The sequence below is a fragment of the Cornus florida genome, unplaced genomic scaffold, assembly GCF_030987335.1.
Source record: "Cornus florida cultivar Cherokee Brave unplaced genomic scaffold, ASM3098733v1 CherokeeBrave_3.0.0_Hap2_Chr06, whole genome shotgun sequence".
NCBI lineage: Eukaryota > Viridiplantae > Streptophyta > Magnoliopsida > Cornales > Cornaceae > Cornus > Cornus florida.
This window is the reverse complement of record NW_026775576.1, coordinates 53,256,128-53,275,753: the sequence shown is the minus strand read 5'-3', so window position 1 is coordinate 53,275,753 and position 19,626 is coordinate 53,256,128. Positions and strand designations below refer to the sequence as shown.

Genomic DNA, 19,626 nt, shown 5'->3' with positions numbered 1-19,626 from the left:
CGTGCATTTCTTTTTTCATGTCAAATGAACAGTGACATCATCAGAGGAGTCTCTTTGTGACTATATCATTCAGGGGGAGCCTCCAAAATTATTTTTGCTATGTTAAACACATATTGTTGGCTATATGGCAAATCTTTTGATCAAGTGTTGATTTTAAGACTTTTTTTTTTTTTCTAACAAATTAGGATGAGGGGAGACTCGAATAAGAGCACACCCATTTGGGAAGACGAGTGTTCTATCAACTAGGCCACTGAATAATACCCATTTAATTTTAAAAACCACCAATATATTTTTCATAATCTTGGTGCTTTCGCCTAGGTTTGCTCAACAGGGGGAGATGGAATTTGTTAACCGAACAAATCCATATTTGGGTTAAAGTAGACATTACCACATAGGTTTGCCAAATTTTCTTTTGCTCTTCTTTAAGGGTGGCTTTTCCCTATTAAAGTCATTACTCATTATTCACCAATTGCAAGGTGATTCTTCAAGCTTTGTTTTGGTCTATTTTGACGCTATCATCATTCCTGAAAATGATGATTTGGCTGTTAAGTTTCTCAAGTAATTTCCCTCTTCAAAATTTTTAGTCAAATATTTGGGCAGCCTAAAATATTTTTTTAGCATTGAGGTCACCTGTTCTCAAAAGGTATTTCCTCTCTCAAAGGAATTACACTTGGACAATCTCAACTTGCAGATATCTGATATGCAAGTCGAACGTTATTAATTTCTATACACCCTCTACCTTAGGGGTAGTGTTAATGTTACTATACTTGAGCAGCAAATTGTTAACATATATGTATTTGACTTTCTTTGTATTCCCTAGGTACAAGTCTTTCTTTTATTATGAAATACTTGGAGCGTATGAATATTTTTTTAGGTGCAAGCCTTTTTCAGTTCACCTATGAATAGAGATTTCATTATACACAAAATTAAGAAAGAGTAATAAAAGAGGCGTAACTTTAAGAGGTTTGTGTTGTGGATGTAGGATGTAGTGGCCAATCTACTGTATCATATTGTTGTTTCATGCTCTCTTTTTTCTCTTCAACTTCGTTTTTTTAAATTTTTTTTATATTTACTTTCCATTCCCCAATCCTTAACTATGTGTAGTTTAGTTGCTCGTAAAGAACTAAAAATTTCTTCGTGAGAAAATACCCATTCGGCTACTTACGGAGGAATGAGGATGGAAGAGAAAATCAATGGACATTAAGTCATATATATGTATGACTTTTTTTTTTTTTTTTTGTCTATCAATGGAAGATTGAGTGTTCGAGTTCTATTAAAGGCAATATGATAAAAATGTAAGATGCTTCATTCAACTCTTTTAGAAGAAATTCAAGAAGACTATAGTTGTTTCTTTTTATAGGAATGTCAATCTAACCCATCTTGGAGCTCTGCATTAATAGAACGGAACAGAATTGGTGCATTCTAATGAGGTTAGGAACGAGTTGAGAAAGAGTGTATAGAAAACAACAACAGTCACTTTGTTGAATTTCTTCCAATAAACACTATCGTTGACACAAGTTAATATCATTAGAATGCACCAATTATGTTCCATTAAAGCAGAGCTCCAAGATCGATTAGATTGACACTCTTATAAAAAGGAAACAACTTTATAAAAATATTCGTCTCGATTAGTCATTAAAATATAAATAATAGTATTAGTTACAGTTTTTTTTCTTTTTAATGTTTTTCATAATAATTTTAAAAACATTAGGTTGTTGAGTGTTTGTTTATAATTTTATTCTTCCAAAAGAAATATATATAGAGCGCGATGACTCGAACCAAACAATGAAAGAAATTCAAATTCGTAAGGCATTCTATCCATAGGAACACAAAGATAAAAAAAAGCCTCCAATTGATTAAGATGATTATCATTAAATTTTATATCAGTCAAGTTATCTAAATCACTAAAATATTTAAAAATAGTGGGTAAAGTTTTTTAATTGTTTTAAGCCACAATTCTTCCTAAAACATACTCCCTTTTTTTTTTTATAACTCGGAGTGTCTGGGATGTCACGAATGTTTAGGGCCTCTCAACAACCCAACTAATCACTGAGAATCCGGAAGGGCGCGTCCCCACCTGGACAGGAGTAAGTTACTGTAAGGGCAGCAGACGCTAGTCACGAAGAACACCTAACGGGACTTGAACCCCAAATCTTGGGCTTGCTAAGTTCCAAAGTTCAGCGAATGAACCGTTAGGCCATATCTAAAGTGGATCATACTCTGTATTTGAATAGTATTAAATGTTCTCTAAGGGTTTGTATATTATTTACTACGAGTATATTTCAAATTTACTAATGGTCCTAAAAAGAAAAAGGGCAAATTAAAATGACCTCTCTTGAGGTTTGGACTAATTGTAACTAAACTTGAGATTTGCCATTTTGTTGCAATATGACTCCCCAAGGTTTATCCCATTTTGCAAACACCTCCCCTCCTACAAAAAAGTAGTACTTTTTATCAGAAAAAATGGTTGAAGTGACCAAAATGCCCATCAACCAAGTAAAAAGACATTATTACCCTTATAGTATTATCAAATAACAAATTTTAATAGACAAAAATGCCCCTCGCCCTCCCTCACATTAAAATTTTATTTACCAAACACATTCAATTTATTTTATAAATCACTTATAAATTTATTTTTAAGATTTTACAAAACTTAACTATCTTGAAAATATATTTAATTAAAATTTTAAACTCACATGTTAAATATGTAATTTATATTTAAATTTTATATTAATTACATTTTAATTAAATATTCAAATCAAATCTATAGTTTAAAATAATATTTATTTACAATTTAAAAACAAATAGATAATTTAATAATTATTATTTAGATTAATTAACTTAAATTTAGGATTGCTAAAGAAAGAGAAATTAGAACTCTTAATTCGCATTGACTATGTTTATTTTAAAGTGCCTTACTCAATTTTATTTAGAAAAAAAGCAAAGAAATAAAAGAAAGTACAATTAAAAACCCAAACGCACCGCCACTCCACTCCCTTCACCGCCACCGCCAATCCCCACCCTCCTTCACCACTCTTGTTTCTCTTTACTCTCGAACCCAACCACTTTTCCATTTTCGCCACCACCAGGCCCACCACTATACCACCATAGCCACTACCATTAATTGTCTTTCATTATATATATATATACACACACACACACACACACGTGTATATATATACACTCAAGAGCCACCACCAGACCCATCACTATACCACTAGACCCCCCGCCACTACCATTAATTGTCTTTCAATATATATATATAGACACACACACACACACACACACACATGTATATATGTACATACTCATGAAGAGCCATAGATCGGAAAGCGCCAAACGGAGAGGTTTTTTCGGAATCCTGCAATTCTAATTCAATCAACTAAATATTCAACTAGTCTAATTAATTGTCTTTTCTCATCTCGGCTTTTTCCCCTAACCTTCCTCTATACCCGGCCTGAGCCGATGATGTGAATGAAGAAAGATTTAAAGTCAAAAATTTTGGGGGAATACTTTTTGAGACCAGATTTGGAAACCGATTCCACATAGAAAAAGAAATTAAAAATTTAGGGGGAGTACTTTTTGAGACCAAATTTGGTGGTGGTGGATTTAAGGATGTGGCGGTGTTTGTGGAGGTGGAATGGTGCGAATCCATGGTGGTGGTGGTGGTTGACGAGGTAGGGATTGCGATAGTGGTGGCGCAGCTATTGTTACACCCAAAGATTGAAAGGGGGGAAGTACTTTTTGAGACCAAATTTGGTGGTGGTGGTGGTTTTAGGGATGTGGCGGTGTTTGCGGAGGTGGAATGGTGCGAATCCATGGTGGTGGTGGTGGTTGACGAGGTGGGGATTGCGATAGTGGTGGCGCGGCTGGTGTTACACCCAAAGATTGAAAGAGAGACTGGAGATTGATGGAAAGAGCTGAGACTTTGGAGATTGATGGAGCTGTTATTCTCAAGGACGCTAGGTAACAAATGTGGGGTTGTAAGTATAGGGGTTAAAATTGACATTTGATATATTTACATATTTTAATTATTTTTATAATATAATAATGAGGATAGATAAATAAAATCACAACAAAATCTGACAAAGGGGGCCTTCGCAAAAAAATAGAAAACCTTCAGTTTTGTTGCTATTAGTCCAAACTTTAGGAGACGCGATTGTTGTTTGCCAAAAGAAAAAAGCTAGTACTATTAATAGTCAACACTATAATATTATTTTTCAAATAAATATTAATCATAAAAGCGATACAATCATTCAAAATCAATGACTAATGACTGCCGCGGAATCATCTCCTACCTTTACTAAAATGTCCTTTTATTCAAAATCAAAGAGATAATATGAATGGTACGAAAGTCATTCCACAAAAGGGCATTTTCGTCCTAATACCAATAAACACCAAATTTTGAAAAAAAAGCACAGCAGTTATTACATCAAATCAGACCACCATCCGCACCGTCAAATCATTTCATCCGACGGCAACCGACGTTGTTAAAACAAGTCGGAGGGAAACAATATTGACCGTCCGATCTCACAGTCTCACCCTCCACTCTTATATAAATCACTTTCCTGTGTTTCATCTTCTCCATACCTACTTCACTCTCTCTCTCTGCCTCTTCGAGGTTCAGATCGGGTACTCTCTCTTGCTCGATCGCCGGAACCTCGCCGGGACCCTCCCATTATCGTCTCCGGTCGCCTGAATCTGCGGTATGTTTACAGTTTCTTCTACGATTTTGGTTTCACTTCAGATCTAAGTCATTTAAATTTTAGTTTTGTTCATTTATTTGAATATTTCATTACATTTCGCAACAATCTTCGATCTGATAACTGGATTGAAAGTGTTTATGAAGAGATAATTTTGTAGTGAGAGTGTGTTTGAGAGAGAGTGGGCTGAGCATCAATGTTGGAATCAGTTTGGTTAAAGTTCATATGGTTACTCTGGTAAGGATTTAGTGTGAGAGAGAGAGTTGCAGCTTGAGGTTCTGTGAATTGAGAAAGAGAGACTTCCTTATTTGAGACGATTTGGAAACCAGATCGGTTAGGGTTTCCCTACGATTTCATGTGTGCTTTACTTATTTCCCTTACAGATCTTGGTATTAGCATAATATATTGTTCTTTCTGCTGAGAACTTGATTATTGTGTTAATTGCAGGTAAAAATGAGGGAAATTCTTCACGTTCAAGGTGGTCAATGTGGAAACCAGATTGGATCGAAGTTCTGGGAGGTTGTTTGTGATGAACACGGTATTGATCCGACTGGTAGATACACTGGAACCTCCGATCTGCAATTGGAGCGAGTGAATGTGTATTACAATGAGGCTTCCTGTGGGAGGTTTGTTCCTCGTGCTGTGCTCATGGATCTTGAGCCTGGTACCATGGACAGTGTGCGAACTGGTCCGTATGGACAGATTTTCAGGCCTGATAACTTCGTTTTTGGGCAATCCGGTGCTGGAAACAATTGGGCCAAGGGGCATTACACCGAGGGAGCGGAGCTCATTGATGCTGTTCTTGATGTGGTGAGAAAGGAGGCTGAGAATTGTGACTGTCTTCAAGGTATATATCTGTTTTGGTCATCTTTGTGGTTCTCAAATTGCTATGTAGTTCATCGAAAATACCTGGTTGCATCTTCTGAATTCTTTTGTTGCCATGATATTAGGAACTAGTTTGTGGTAGACTAATGTGGAAGCTAGTTTCTGGCTTATTCATAATCAGGGTTGTGTTTCTATGTATAGACTATACAATTAAATTAACCTGTATATGAGTGAGAAATGGGTATTTCTATTAGGAGTTGGTATTTCTATCGGTAGTCATTTTGATAAGATATTTTTGTTTCCGAATTTAAATTCTGAATCTTTCATATCTGTTGTGTTGAAGGTCTATAATTCTGTTTCTTACCATTTTTTCCCATGGAACATGAGTTCATTTATTTGGTTTGGAACTATCACATGAAATATAGATAAGATATTTCCACTAGGAGTTATGGTTTTCTTTTTCACTATATCATTAAGCAACTTAATATTTAAAGAATGCCACTGTTTTTGGCAACTGGTAGATGGAAGATTGTTTTGTTTGCTTTTATAAAAAGTTGAATTGGCAGATCTTGACACTTCAGTAGTAACTTATGTCAACGATAGTGTTTTTTAATCCTTTTTCTATTGTCTCTCTTCTTTTTATCACAGTACACTTGTTTTTAAGGGAATTTGTGCTTGTAATTTGATGTCATTACTTCCTTGGTAAAGATTTATTTTAAAACTGCTGAATAAAAGCTTTGTTTTCTCTGAATTGTCGTGCAACTGATACATTGTATTTTCAAGACAATAACACATTATCTAGTGATGAGATTTCTCAAGAGTGAAAATGCATGCTGTTTGCTAAATAACTGATCTATAATATATGGTATTAGTTTTGCTGAATGAGAAATCTGGTGTTGAACTTTCTCTAATTTTTATATTGTCACTCGCTGTGATGAGATTTCTTAGAAGTGAAATTGCGCACTGTTTGCTAAATAACTGATCTTTATTATGTGGTATTAGTTTTGCTGAATGGGTAATCTGTGTTGAACATTCTTTAATTTTAATATTGTCTTTGTGTAGGTTTTCAAGTCTGTCACTCTCTGGGTGGTGGAACTGGTTCTGGGATGGGGACTTTGTTGATTTCAAAGATCAGGGAAGAATATCCTGATCGAATGATGCTCACCTTCTCTGTGTTCCCATCGCCGAAGGTCTCAGATACAGTGGTTGAACCATATAATGCAACCCTTTCTGTTCATCAACTTGTAGAGAATGCGGATGAATGCATGGTGCTGGACAACGAGGCCCTGTATGATATCTGTTTCAGGACACTCAAGTTAACTACTCCTAGCTGTAAGTTTATCATGCCCTTCTAGATATTTATGCTCTGTTTGATGCAAATGATGGAAATTTTAATAGAAGGGAAGGTAGGAAGGAAGGATGGAAGAGGCTTCCCTAAGGAAAGTAAAGAGGCTAATGTTTTTTTGGTTGATTTGATGGAAATAAGTAAGGGAAAACATACTTTGAGACTTGAATTTCATACTCTTCAACATAGAAAAATGGCTTTTTTAGCATGGTATGTGAAAAAAGAGGATGTTTCCCTTGTTTCTTTTCTCTTTCGTTGAAGATATATGATGGGACCAGAGGGATGGGGAATTGCCTCTTTCCTCCAGTCCCTTCTTTGTTTGCCTCTTCTTCCTTCCTTTCATTCTTCCTCCCTACCAAATATGCTATTAGAATTAGATTGGAATATATTTGCAGATGAAAAGCTACATTGGTTTGATTTACTTAATTCTGATATGTTCAGTTTGTTGCATGTTTGTACTAAATCATATATGATAGCTAGCTTGCTTGTGCTGATATCAACATATTCATCAGTTGTGCATATACATATTTACTTTGTGACTGTCTTTTGTGATTTTATGATAATACTGTTTTTCTTGTGCTGAAAATTTATTGATTATTTATCTTGTTTATTAGAAGTAAAAAACTTAAAATGGATGGAAATGAAAATCATGAGAAATTGATCCAGACAAAAGACCGAGTTCCAGGATTCTGTCTTTTGTATCTAAAATTGACACAATGCTCATTTGTAATGCATTAGCGAAACTATTCAATTATTTGTTGCACGAATTCTTCCCTTCCTCAATAGATCATTTCCTCTATATGCTTGTAGAGTAGCGGTGTATGCCCTGGTTTTTTATTGCTTTAATAATTCCTTCATAGCATCTGATTTGTCATTTGCCAGCTGTATATTATCTACTTGAGCTTGCATTTAGCTTGGGTGGTCGGGGTCCTCCTTGTTGGTTCTTTAAGATTCTTGACAAATGAATTTTGGTAGAGACTGGCATTTATATGGGTTGGTAAGCTGTTATAGTCTAGTTTTTACATGTATTAACTTACTGCCAAGGTTTCATAGTAGTGTGGGGGTGCTGATAGACAATGACAGAATTCTGGAACATAATCTTTTGTATCTAAAATTGACAAAATGCTCATTTGCAACTTATTAGTGAAACTATTTGATTATTTGTTGCAGAAATTATTGCCTTCGTCAATAGATCATTTCCTCTATATAAGCTTATAGGCCTTTGGATTAACATTTTTTCTTCTTCTTGGATATACACCTTTATAATTTGTATATATGGTTGAGAGTTGTATGATATGTTCTTATTTTTTATCGCTTTCATAATTCATTCATAGCATCTTATTTGTCAATTGCCAGTTGTATCTTATTATGGTTGCATTTAGTTTTGATGGTCCTTCTTGTCTGTTCTTTGAAATACTTGACAAGTGAATGTTGGTACAGACATGCATTTATATGGGTTGGTGAGCTGTTGTTCTTACATTTCTTTAACTTGCTGCCAAGGTTTCATCATAGTGCGGGGACCTAAAGACTATTATCATGATGCTGATAGACTATTACATTTCTTTAATGCTAGTTTTTGTCATATCAGTAAAAAATCATGTAGTTCAACATTTTCACGATTAGCTGAATTTTTTTCTCTTGCATACTACTACCTCCGTCCCATTTTAAACGTCGGTTTCGGGAATTGTGACTCACAATTTTATGAGTCACAATTTTGTGAGTCACAATTCCCGAAGCTAACGTTTAAAATGGGACAGAGGGAGTATCTGAATTCTAGATTACCGTTCAATGGAAACTGTATATGTTATCACTAAAAACAGTTTCGCTTCCGTTATTCGGACACAATTTCACTAGGTGCTTGTTCCTTTATCTTTTATTGGGGGGGACATGCTGAATTTTATTTCTTATTATGACAGTTGGTGACCTGAACCATTTGATCTCTGCAACTATGAGTGGGGTAACATGCTGCCTAAGGTTCCCTGGTCAGCTTAACTCTGACCTCCGTAAACTTGCTGTCAACCTCATCCCTTTCCCTCGTCTACACTTCTTTATGGTTGGTTTCGCTCCCCTTACTTCACGTGGGTCTCAGCAGTACCGGGCATTAACTGTTCCTGAGCTCACCCAGCAGATGTGGGATTCCAAGAACATGATGTGTGCTGCAGACCCACGTCACGGACGCTATCTCACTGCCTCAGCCATGTTTAGGGGCAAGATGAGCACAAAGGAAGTCGATGAACAAATGATCAATGTTCAAAACAAGAATTCTTCTTACTTTGTCGAATGGATTCCAAACAACGTGAAATCAAGTGTCTGTGACATTCCTCCCAGGGGGCTTTCAATGGCCTCAACCTTTATCGGGAACTCGACTTCCATCCAGGAGATGTTCAGGCGTGTAAGCGAGCAGTTCACGGCCATGTTCAGGAGGAAGGCTTTCTTGCATTGGTACACTGGAGAAGGCATGGACGAAATGGAGTTCACTGAGGCCGAGAGCAACATGAATGATCTTGTATCCGAGTATCAGCAGTACCAGGACGCCACAGCCGACGAGGAACTCGATTATGAGGACGAGGAGGAAGCTGAGCATGACATGTAATGTGTGAGAGATTACGAGCCTTATGCCGCTACTATGGTGAAGAATGATGGATGCCTAAATATATCTACTACTGCTAGTTGAGCGCTGGATGTTTCAATTTATTTGGAATATGACTGCTATATTAGTATATAGTAGTAAATATGTGGTTGGAAAAATTCCCATTTTTCCATCTGGTTATGGTATAATAATATTCATAGGTGGGAGATTCAGAAAGTTGTTTGTATTGCCCTGTTTGAATTCTTTTTCTGTTTTCAATCCATTTCTAGTATATCTAAAGTTTTATAAGCCTCCTCTTGTAAATGAGTGTGGTCCCTATTTGCTAATTTGGATGCTTGTTATATTTTATCACAATGCCACCCAGTTTTCTCTGACTTGACAGAGCTTTTATCTTTTGATGATATATGATTGTGCACACGTCTTAGCATGGTTTGCCATATCGGTTCAAACGTGTGCATCGGTCGGTTCTTAACATGTTTTTTTTAAGGTTATGATATTGTTATATATTTTCATAAACCGGTCGGTTCGACGGTTTAAATCAATATTCGTCTGAGTCCGTTACATTGCATCAAACCGTCGGTTCAATTGGTTTAAATCAACATTCGCCTAAGTCCATTACATTGCGATGTGATTGATACCGCAATTGCGAACAATGCGAACAATGTGTGTGAGTCATCATGGCGGTCCGATGTGGTGCATCACAACATTGGATCCTAACTTAATTAAATCCACAAGTTTGGTCAGTGAAAGATTAAATTTGCTGAGAGCCCGTCTCAAAATTTTTGTCTACTTTATTTATTTATTTTGGAATGTCTTAAAATACATGTCTCAATTATAAAAGTGAATGTATTACTTTTTATAATATTTTCAAGCTATCATTTTGAATACTATTTAGTCTTTTAACAAGGACAAATTTAAAAATTTACTCTTATCAATATAATAAAAAAATATTTAAAATATACAACCATACAAAGTAGGTAAGTTTGTTTAATCAACAATATTTATGAAAACAATTTTCAAGTTTCCAGAGAACAGAAAATAGTTTTCCAGAAAACAATAAAATACAATTCCCTAAAAATAAGTTTTTTTATAATTAAATTTTCAGAAAACGTAACCAATCAGATTTTTTTTTTTTTTTTTTTTTACAATTTTCTATTTTCATTTTTCTGTTACTGTTCTCTAATCTACAAACCATGCAATGCCTAGAAGTTTTTTCTCCTTTCTTTTCTATTCTAGTTGATTCCATCCAACCAAACAAAGCCCCCAAACAATACCCAAGTAGCGGTTGTTAGTTGGCAATCAAATTGCTGTTAGGGTTAACAGACTACAATCCGGCGAACTTCATTAGTCAACAATGGAGACCAGAGCCTCAAATTCCGGCGTCGGGTGGTCTCCGATGAGGTCTTAGAGCTTCTACACTGTCCTTCAATTTGAGGGTAAGGATCTTTTTCTCTGACATCGTCAATGAATCTGTGGAGAAACAGGGATTGAGTCGAGCAATTGCCTTGAAAGATTATTGAATTTCGCTCCATCCAGATGTGGTAGATCGATGGTAGCAGGGATAGTCTAGAGGTGAGAGAAATCGATTGCCCTAATTCACAAAAGAGTTTCAATCAAGATGGGATATATATAGAAACCACATTTGGATTGAATGAAGGACCAGATAAGTTGTGTGAATTGGCAAGAGAGAGATAAAAATGAGTGATTCTCAGTGGCTGAATTGCAGAGGATTCACAGGTTATCAAGTCTGAGGTAAGTGGCATATTTCTTGTCCATTGTTGGAAGTTGATCGTGAACAGCTAGCAAGAAGTGAAGCTGTGTTTGGGGAATTGATGGCTGACTCCAAACCAAATGGAACCAAGGAATTGGGGAAAGAGGGGAAAGGGAGAAGGATTATGATATGTTTTGTTTGGAATATGTAATAAAAATTGTGAATATTATTAAATTATTATTTTTTGATTTATCATTATTGTTTTATTGTCTAATGTGACTTCTAGTTTATTATTACTTTTAACTCATACATTTTAATCGCCAAATTAGTTCTAAGTCTATACAAATTTAAAAGGGTTCTCTATGATACATGAATATGGTGGTGTGAGGCTGTGAGCCTATTACGTTGTATCTTGGACCCGAATTAGTTCCCTAGTACTTGCATGTAGGGAGGACTTCAGGACAGTGCCTAACATGCCTCAATATTTAGGCCAATTTTTTCCTCCTTATTTATCATAGTTGTTTTTTCATACTTAATTTCTATTGATATCTAAGGCTAGTTTGGTTCGTAGCTTTTAAAACAGTTCATTTTTTAGAAAATAATAAAAGAATATTCTTTGAAAATAGATATTTTTATAATTGAGTTTTAAGAAAACTAAACAAAATAAAACTTTTTTGTACAATTTTTTTTTTTTTTTTAATTTTCTGATAACAGAAAATTATTTCTATAGTGACAAACTAAACATGTCCTAAATTTTCTATTGTTGAGAATTATATGGCTTTTTGTAATATTTATGACTTGTTCAATATTCATGTTGTAGTTTCGATTGTATTATTATTCAATGTTCATTCTAAATTCTAACTGTTGTACTACTCATTTTATAAAAATAATTGTTAATTATTGATGTATTATTAAACTGTGATCTTTGTATATATGTTGTCGTTCTACGTAAAATTATTGAAGTGCTAATAAAATTTGATGTATTGTGTCTTAGAATATTGTGCTAATTCCCCAACATGTTTGAGTGAAAACAGCCCTGTTGGGGAAGGGGACCACATCATAGTGTCATCTGCAGATTGATTAGGGTTTGGAAGGGATGTTAATGAGGGGATGAGGTTTCTGTACATGAGCCGCTAAAGTCCAGGTCATGCCATTAATGAAGAGATCGAGAGTGGCGTATCGTGTAATGGGGGAAGTTTGAGTTGCATCAAGGCTTTGGCTGTGGTAAAGTGGGACCCCAATTATCATACCAAAAGGGAGTTATTCTTTCGTCAAAGACTGGTTGATTATGTACTCCGGTGGCCTTTTCAATCAATTTCGTTCTACTGTCCTGAACTTTTAGTATTTACCTTAGAAATTCCCCACTATTGGCCCGCGTGGTCATCTATATCTGAATAGTGTCACTAAGGCACGACTCCAAGATTTTGATGATTTTTAGCTTAAGATCAACTTACAAAATATGCTAAATAATAATTGTCATTTTTATTAAATTCTATCACTATTCAAAATACTGAATTGAGAGACGAAATTAACTTCCAACAATGTATTTTGGGAGACTTGAACCATCTACCTTTCACTTTGAAATGAGAAGAGATACCAATAAATCACAAGCGGTCATTTTATTTTGGACTTCTTTCGGTGTTACTTTTGAAAGTTCGCATTTAAAGGAAAAAAGTAAGAATAAACCACAACATAATCCATATAGCCATACCCCTCCTTTTCTTGTTCATATTTTTGCTCTAATTTTTTTACATATATATGCCAAAAAATTGGTTAGACGTTATTTTTTTATTTTTTATTTTTGCACTTAATGAGATATGAAATGCTCTTCGTCTAAAAGAATAATCTTAGGTCTACGAAATACTCTGTTTAGAAATAATCTAACCTTTTTTTTTTTTGTTTCATATTAAGAATATACACTAAAACATCTATCATAAAGAAAAATATACAATAGTTCATATTATATGTTTTGAATTTTGTTTTGCTAAATCATTTATTATTATCATAATTTTTTTCGAATAGTGTTTCTTTGAATTATCGTCGAACCTATAGCTTTGAATATTCAGAAGCTTCATGGCACCACCTGATCTTGAGATATTCGTCAATAACCTCACCAAAAAGGGAGAGGTATCACCATGGATAAGATCCTAGCAGCTGCTTTGGCATCTGGTTCACTCATAGATGGGGACAGGATTGATCAGCATCAAGAAAGGTTCATATTTTCTTTGGGATCAGATTTGAATACAGCACATTTGTTGCTGTATTTGAATGGAAAGAATTGGATGTAAAGGAAAAGGAAAAGAACGGTTCATAGCTTCTTTGGTTCGTTCGGGTCAAAGGTCATGTTAGGTTGGGTTAGTGTTAACGTTTCATACGTCAAGTCAAGTCCGAGTTGCACCTGCAACATACCCAACCCGCCCGAGTGCACCCCTAGAAATACCTTCCAAAGGCCTTATCAGTTGAGTTAGCCTGTGGTGACCAGTTATTATTTGTTTGATTATATAGCAAATAGAGGTAAAAATATCTTGGTTACCCTATTGTCCCTTAAACTTCAAATCCCTACTTGCAGCATAGTTCCACCAAAACTGAAACTGTTGAACACTGATATTGTACTGACCCTAGGTAATCCAAAACTTACATCTACAAGAGATAGCAAACTAATTTTGAAAACATGCTTAATTAGGATTGTCAAAAATAAACTCATGCTTATGATACCATGGATTGATTATATATAGGCTCTAGCTTATACAATAAGAAAATAATCCACCCTTCCTAACACCCAGGAATAGTATTACCACAAATAACGAGGACTATACTGATATGAACTTTCATCATTTGTAGAAATCCAAGATCCTAAGTGCACGAACCTCTTGTCATTGCGAGGTCTAAGAGGGTCAGATGTATATAGTCTTACCTCCGCATGGAAAAACTATTTCTAGTTTTAAACTCTTCCAAGTCATAATGTAACAACCTCATCGTTGCGTGAAGCCTGCTCTTGCTAGACCCGAAGGTGAAACAAAATTAAAATATTCTTGAGAAGAATCACCATGGATAAGACTTACAGCTTTTATTGGGACGAATTCACACAAAAGTGGGGAGGGGAACTAATCAATATCAAGAATAAGATTCAAAACTTTTTTGGCATTGGATTCGCACACACAAACTAAGTATCCTCTCATCCCACTCTAGCCATAGCCCTTGTCTTATAAAAGCCAACATAACTTGAAGTACCTAGCATAACTTGAATTCGTGTAGCTATCCAAGAAATCGAAATTAATGGCAAATCAACCTAATCTAGTCTTAAGTCCAGGCACGCCTTTACTACATCGTCACAATTTTCCTCCTGGTTTTGTGTTTGGAACATCATCATCTGCTTATCAGGTAACAACTATATGTTGTTGAGTTTTCGGTTTTGCTTTGTTTCATGTAAATTATTGTTGATTAAAAGCTTCTTATTTAACATCTACAGCACGAAGCTATTCTTATGTGTGCTTGCTTTTGTTGCATGTTTTCATTCTTAATTGCAGTATGAAGGTGCAGTGGAGAACCGTGGCAAAAATATATGGGACTCTTTCACACGGATCCCTGGTCTCTCTCTGTCACTCTCCTCTGTTGGCATATAATTTATGCCTTGTTTTAATTCATAATCCATATGATAGAGTAGAATTAAATATATTTGCTAAAAATATTTGTGATATATATCTTTGTCCATAATTTTATGTGTTCCTTAGCTTAGATGTCTTCATCCTTTTCTTACAGCTCTTTCCCTGCATTTGGATCATTGGGTGGTGCATTATATATGGTTCATATTTCACTTATGCATTTGGGCCAGTATATGACCACACCACCATATTTACTTTTATATTTTATTACTAATACTTTTTCCCTTTTAATCGTGTCTTTTATCCGAACTCGTCTCATACTGCAATATTATCCGCTTTGCACTCTGTTCAGACTCAAGGTTTTTCTATAGACACCGCTCTTGGAAACCAACATCGATCCTCGTGCTTGGAAACCAACATCCTCGCTCATAGTCTTATGCACACTCCCTCATGTTTCGGGTGGGGGTTGACTTTGATTCCATCTATCAAGACCCACATCACACTGCAGATATTGTTGTTGCACCACGATTTGTTTTCAAAATGCGTCTATGCACTGTCACATATTTTCTAATCATTCCAATTATCCATGTTGACATCTATTTCAGCTACATGTAACTACGATATAAGTTACACTACATAAGGTTCTACCTCTCCTATTTGTATACACACACACTTCTATAACGTTAACCTTTGATCTTTCATTAAGTGTCTAATCCATTACAATGATTTAATACATGGAAAACTTGGGCAAAGACTAGTACATGTAATTATCTTCGTGTGCCCTTTATTTAGAAAAAACTTTATTTGCTTAATGGCAGGTAAAATAAAGGACGGTTCTAATGGAGATATTGCTGTTGATTCTTATCATAAGTTCGAGGTAAAACGTAACAAAAATATATACTATATATATATATATATATACACACACACACTTATATCAGTTTTGACAATACAATCGTGTGTTACAATTAGGAATGGCAAACAGATTTTGGTGATAATTATATTTTTTTTCTTAAACCATGTTGTAGGAAGATGTGGCGTGCATGAAAAGAATGGGTGTAGATGCCTACGGATTTTCAATTTCATGGTCTAGAATATTGCGAGGTAATTGTTGTCTTTCAATTTCTGATTAATAAATAATAATAGTTTGCTTTTTCATAAAATAATAATAATAATAATAGTAATAATAATTGATTTCCACGGTTGTGTAGACATTTATATATGAAAGATTGTGCATTATGCAGTGTGAATTAATTATTTTGCACAAAGTACAACAACAACCGAGCATATTTGGAATCAGTTACATGAATTTTATGTTTCCATTCCGTTCTATAAGGCTATAACTTCGTACTTTTCAACTCGAACTTTTATCATTACACCATTAAATGCCCCTGATTCCAGAACTAGATTTTGAAACAGAAATGATGATCAAGGAATTCAGAACAAACATTCATATTACCATAACCATAAAACCATATGGTTGAGTTACTCACTTGCTCCAAGCATTTGATAGAATGTCTCATTGATTATTTAATAGTTGCAACACTTAAAAAAGTTCAACCTATTGTTCCCATACTTTAGTTTTTGTTAGTTTTAATTTGTTTTTGTTAATTTTTGCAATATATCTTTAGGTGGAAACCTCAGTGAAGGTGTGAGCTCAGAAGGAATCAAATACTACAAAAACCTCATAAAGAAGCTCCTGGACAATGGTTTCCCTTCAATCTCAACTCTTTCTATGATTGATTATTTAGCTTGTCAAATGCATACTTTTTTCTCTTCTCAAATTAAAATTTTATGTTATCATATATATATATATATATATATATATATATGCAGGCATAGAGCCCGTTGTGACTCTCTTCCACTGGGATCTTCCCCAACCTCTAGAAAATGCTTATGGTGGCTTCTTAAGTCACAAAATTGTGTAAGTAATCAAGTAATTGTGTCATCCTATGATGCCGTTGTGTTTGAATTGAAAGAATTGGAAATAACAATATAAATTACATATATAGAAAAATTAACGTGTACTCTAAGGTTGATCTTGAGATATATGGTAAGACACTATACAACCATTTGCTAACTAATGAAGCCATGTTGATCTACTTAACAGGGCTGATTTCTGTATATACGCGGACTTTTGCTTCAAAACATTCGGTGATCAAGTGAAGAACTGGGTGACACTGAATGAGCCAAGTTGCTATAGCAGCGGTGGGTATGCAACAGGTTCACTCGCACCGGGTCGTGGTGCTTCAGCGCAAGGGCATGCAACAGTTTCACTTGCACCGGGTCATGTTTCTTCATTGCCAAGGCATTCAAATATGGGTATCATTCCTCCTACATGGGGTCGATATACTTCTTGGCAACCAAGTTGCAACAATGGCGGTGATAAAGGCATAGAGCTGGGTGATTCCGGCACAGAGCCGTATTTGGTGACGCATCACCAACTCCTTGCTCATGCAGCTGCAGTAAAACTTTACAGGGAGAAATATCAGGTCCCTACTTGATAAAAGGATTTTTTTTTATATTTTTTTTTAATTATTGTGTTCAGATGGCTTTAATTTTGAGTAGTGGATAAGGTTATAGAACACAATTGGTGTCTTGATTGATTGAATGTTTAACATTATTAATTTGTAGGCATCTCAAAAGGGAAAGATTGGAATCAAGCTGATGGTAGTATGGATGGAGCCTCTCACTGAATCCAAGGGCAACCGCGATGCTGCTCTACGAGCTCTAGATTTTCTGTATGGATGGTGAGTGTTTTTATATTGTTTATTCATTGATGTGTCATATATATCTAACAATGACTACGTACATTGGGTGGTATGTCTTAATTTTGAATGTTCAATGTGCATTGTAGGTTTATGGATCCATTGACTAATGGTGACTATCCACATAGCATGCGAACTCGTGTAGGAAACAGACTTCCGAAGTTCTCTTCTATAGAATCCATGATGGTGAAGGGGTCATTTGATTTCATTGGACTAGACTACTATACTGCTAGATATGCAGCTAATGAACCTAATTGTACTGGGAAACCAAGTTACCTTACAGATTCTGGTGCTCAGCTCTTAAGTAAGTTCAAATTCATCTCTAATATCTATATATATACATATATATATATATATATATATATATATATATATATATATATATATATATATATATTTGCTCTTTAATTATGAACTTCAAATGTAAACTAATAATCCCTTCTGATTGACCATGATGATGTTTTGTTTTGGTAGCTGAGAGGAATGGGATCCCTATTGGTCCAAAGGCAAGGCCTCTAAATTCATTTCATTCTATTTTTTGTGGTGTTTAAAATATGAATTACTTTGCTTCTGATTAATTGATTTTAGCTTTGTATTTGACTCGGATACAATTGCTAAAAAACAATGATATATTTGCCGATGTATGTCTTAACATTGGCTATTCATTTGGTTAAAGGGATGTAGAGGAAACCTAAAGTAGTTTAATATGCCTTTCTGCAACCACCATTACATGCCTTAAATGTATTAAGAGACAAAAATGTTTTAAGATCTTTTATTTAAAAATAAATAAAATTTTTGATACCCAAATGGAAATTCATGAGAGCTTTATATATATATATATGAAGTTCAATTAATATATACTTATCTCTCCTTTATATATCCTTATATTTTTCAAATGTGGTGCAGGCTGGTTCAGATTGGCTCTATGTTTATGAAAAAGGAATTTGGGATATTTTACTCTACACAAAGAGAAAGTACAATAACCCACTTGTTTATGTTACAGAGAATGGTAATCAATTTGTCAAACCTTTTCTCATCAGTGTCAATAAATGTCCCAATTATATTATTTTAAGGTGATAAAATATTCAAGATTGGTAAATTGAATACGACTAATTTTACATGAGATAATATCACCCATTGTTTTGCAGGGGTTGATGAAGCAAATGAGCCCACATTGTCACTTCCACAAGCCTGTATTGACATCCACAGAATTGATTTCCATTATAAACATCTCTGTTTCGTTAAGCGAGCGATTGAGTAAGTGCCTGAAAGGCTTCAAACGATAATATGTGACCATGCATACACGTGACCTTTTATTATTATTTTTTCTTTTTGTTTTTTTAAATTATGCAGGGATGGTGCCAATGTGAAGGGATATTTTGCATGGTCGCTGATGGATAATTTCGAGTGGAGTGAGGGTTTCACCGTTCGTTTTGGCATAAACTATGTGGATTTCAAGAATGGGTTAAAACGATATCCAAAACTCTCGTCTGTATGGTTCAACGTTTTGCTCAAAAAGTAGTGACATCTGTGTGTGATTACTGCTAATAAACTACCGCGTGCTTGCTGCCAATAAGCTGAAGATAATTTCTCGGTTATGTTCTCTAATGAATATCTATAATATATATATATATATATATATATATATATCTATATATTCTCAAAATCCCCATCTTCAGTGTTGGGATGGGTTGAATTTGAGGGATGGGGAAGGGCTACCCCTGCTGTTTAGCTTGCTGTTGTCTTCTGGTCAAGAAATGTGTGTGTCTATGTATACAATAAGTAAATAAATTAATGGCCTTGCTGTTGGATGGCCTTTTTGTTTCATCTTCAATGTCATGCATTTGCGGGAACAAGACAATGTGAATGGCTGTCACAAATTTCAGTTTTTCATTTTAATTTTGTGAGTTGTAACTATTAGCAAATGAAAATTGTAAATTATCCATTACTCATGGGCATAGTTTGCCGTATTGGTTGATATGAGACGTATCGGTTGGTTCGTAAAAAAAGTGTTCGATACCGTTGCACTGTTGGGAAACGTGCAAGTTTTTAAAACTTTTTGAGGGATTTGCAATCATGGAT

The 19,626-nt window shown here is 35.0% G+C and overlaps 2 protein-coding genes across 2 annotated transcripts; both read left to right on the top strand.

The window, feature by feature from the left end:
• Window positions 1-4,563: 4,563 nt before the first annotated feature.
• LOC132311531 (tubulin beta-4 chain) lies at window positions 4,564-9,837 on the top strand. Its single transcript, XM_059809455.1, has 4 exons — window positions 4,564-4,706; window positions 5,151-5,550; window positions 6,591-6,860; window positions 8,790-9,837. Exons 2-4 carry the CDS (start codon window positions 5,157-5,159, stop codon window positions 9,464-9,466), a joined length of 1,341 nt encoding a protein of 446 aa, XP_059665438.1. The 5' UTR covers window positions 4,564-4,706; window positions 5,151-5,156; the 3' UTR covers window positions 9,467-9,837.
• A 4,568-nt stretch (window positions 9,838-14,405) lies between these two features.
• Window positions 14,406-19,371, top strand: LOC132311530 (beta-glucosidase 24-like). Its single transcript, XM_059809454.1, has 13 exons — window positions 14,406-14,555; window positions 14,702-14,762; window positions 15,595-15,653; window positions 15,805-15,880; window positions 16,408-16,485; window positions 16,613-16,700; window positions 16,887-17,268; window positions 17,411-17,526; window positions 17,634-17,848; window positions 18,019-18,050; window positions 18,451-18,553; window positions 18,693-18,801; window positions 18,898-19,371. The coding sequence occupies exons 1-13, from the start codon at window positions 14,451-14,453 to the stop codon at window positions 19,064-19,066; spliced, it is 1,593 nt and encodes a 530-aa protein (XP_059665437.1). The 5' UTR covers window positions 14,406-14,450; the 3' UTR covers window positions 19,067-19,371.
• The last annotated feature ends 255 nt before the right edge of the window (window positions 19,372-19,626 follow it).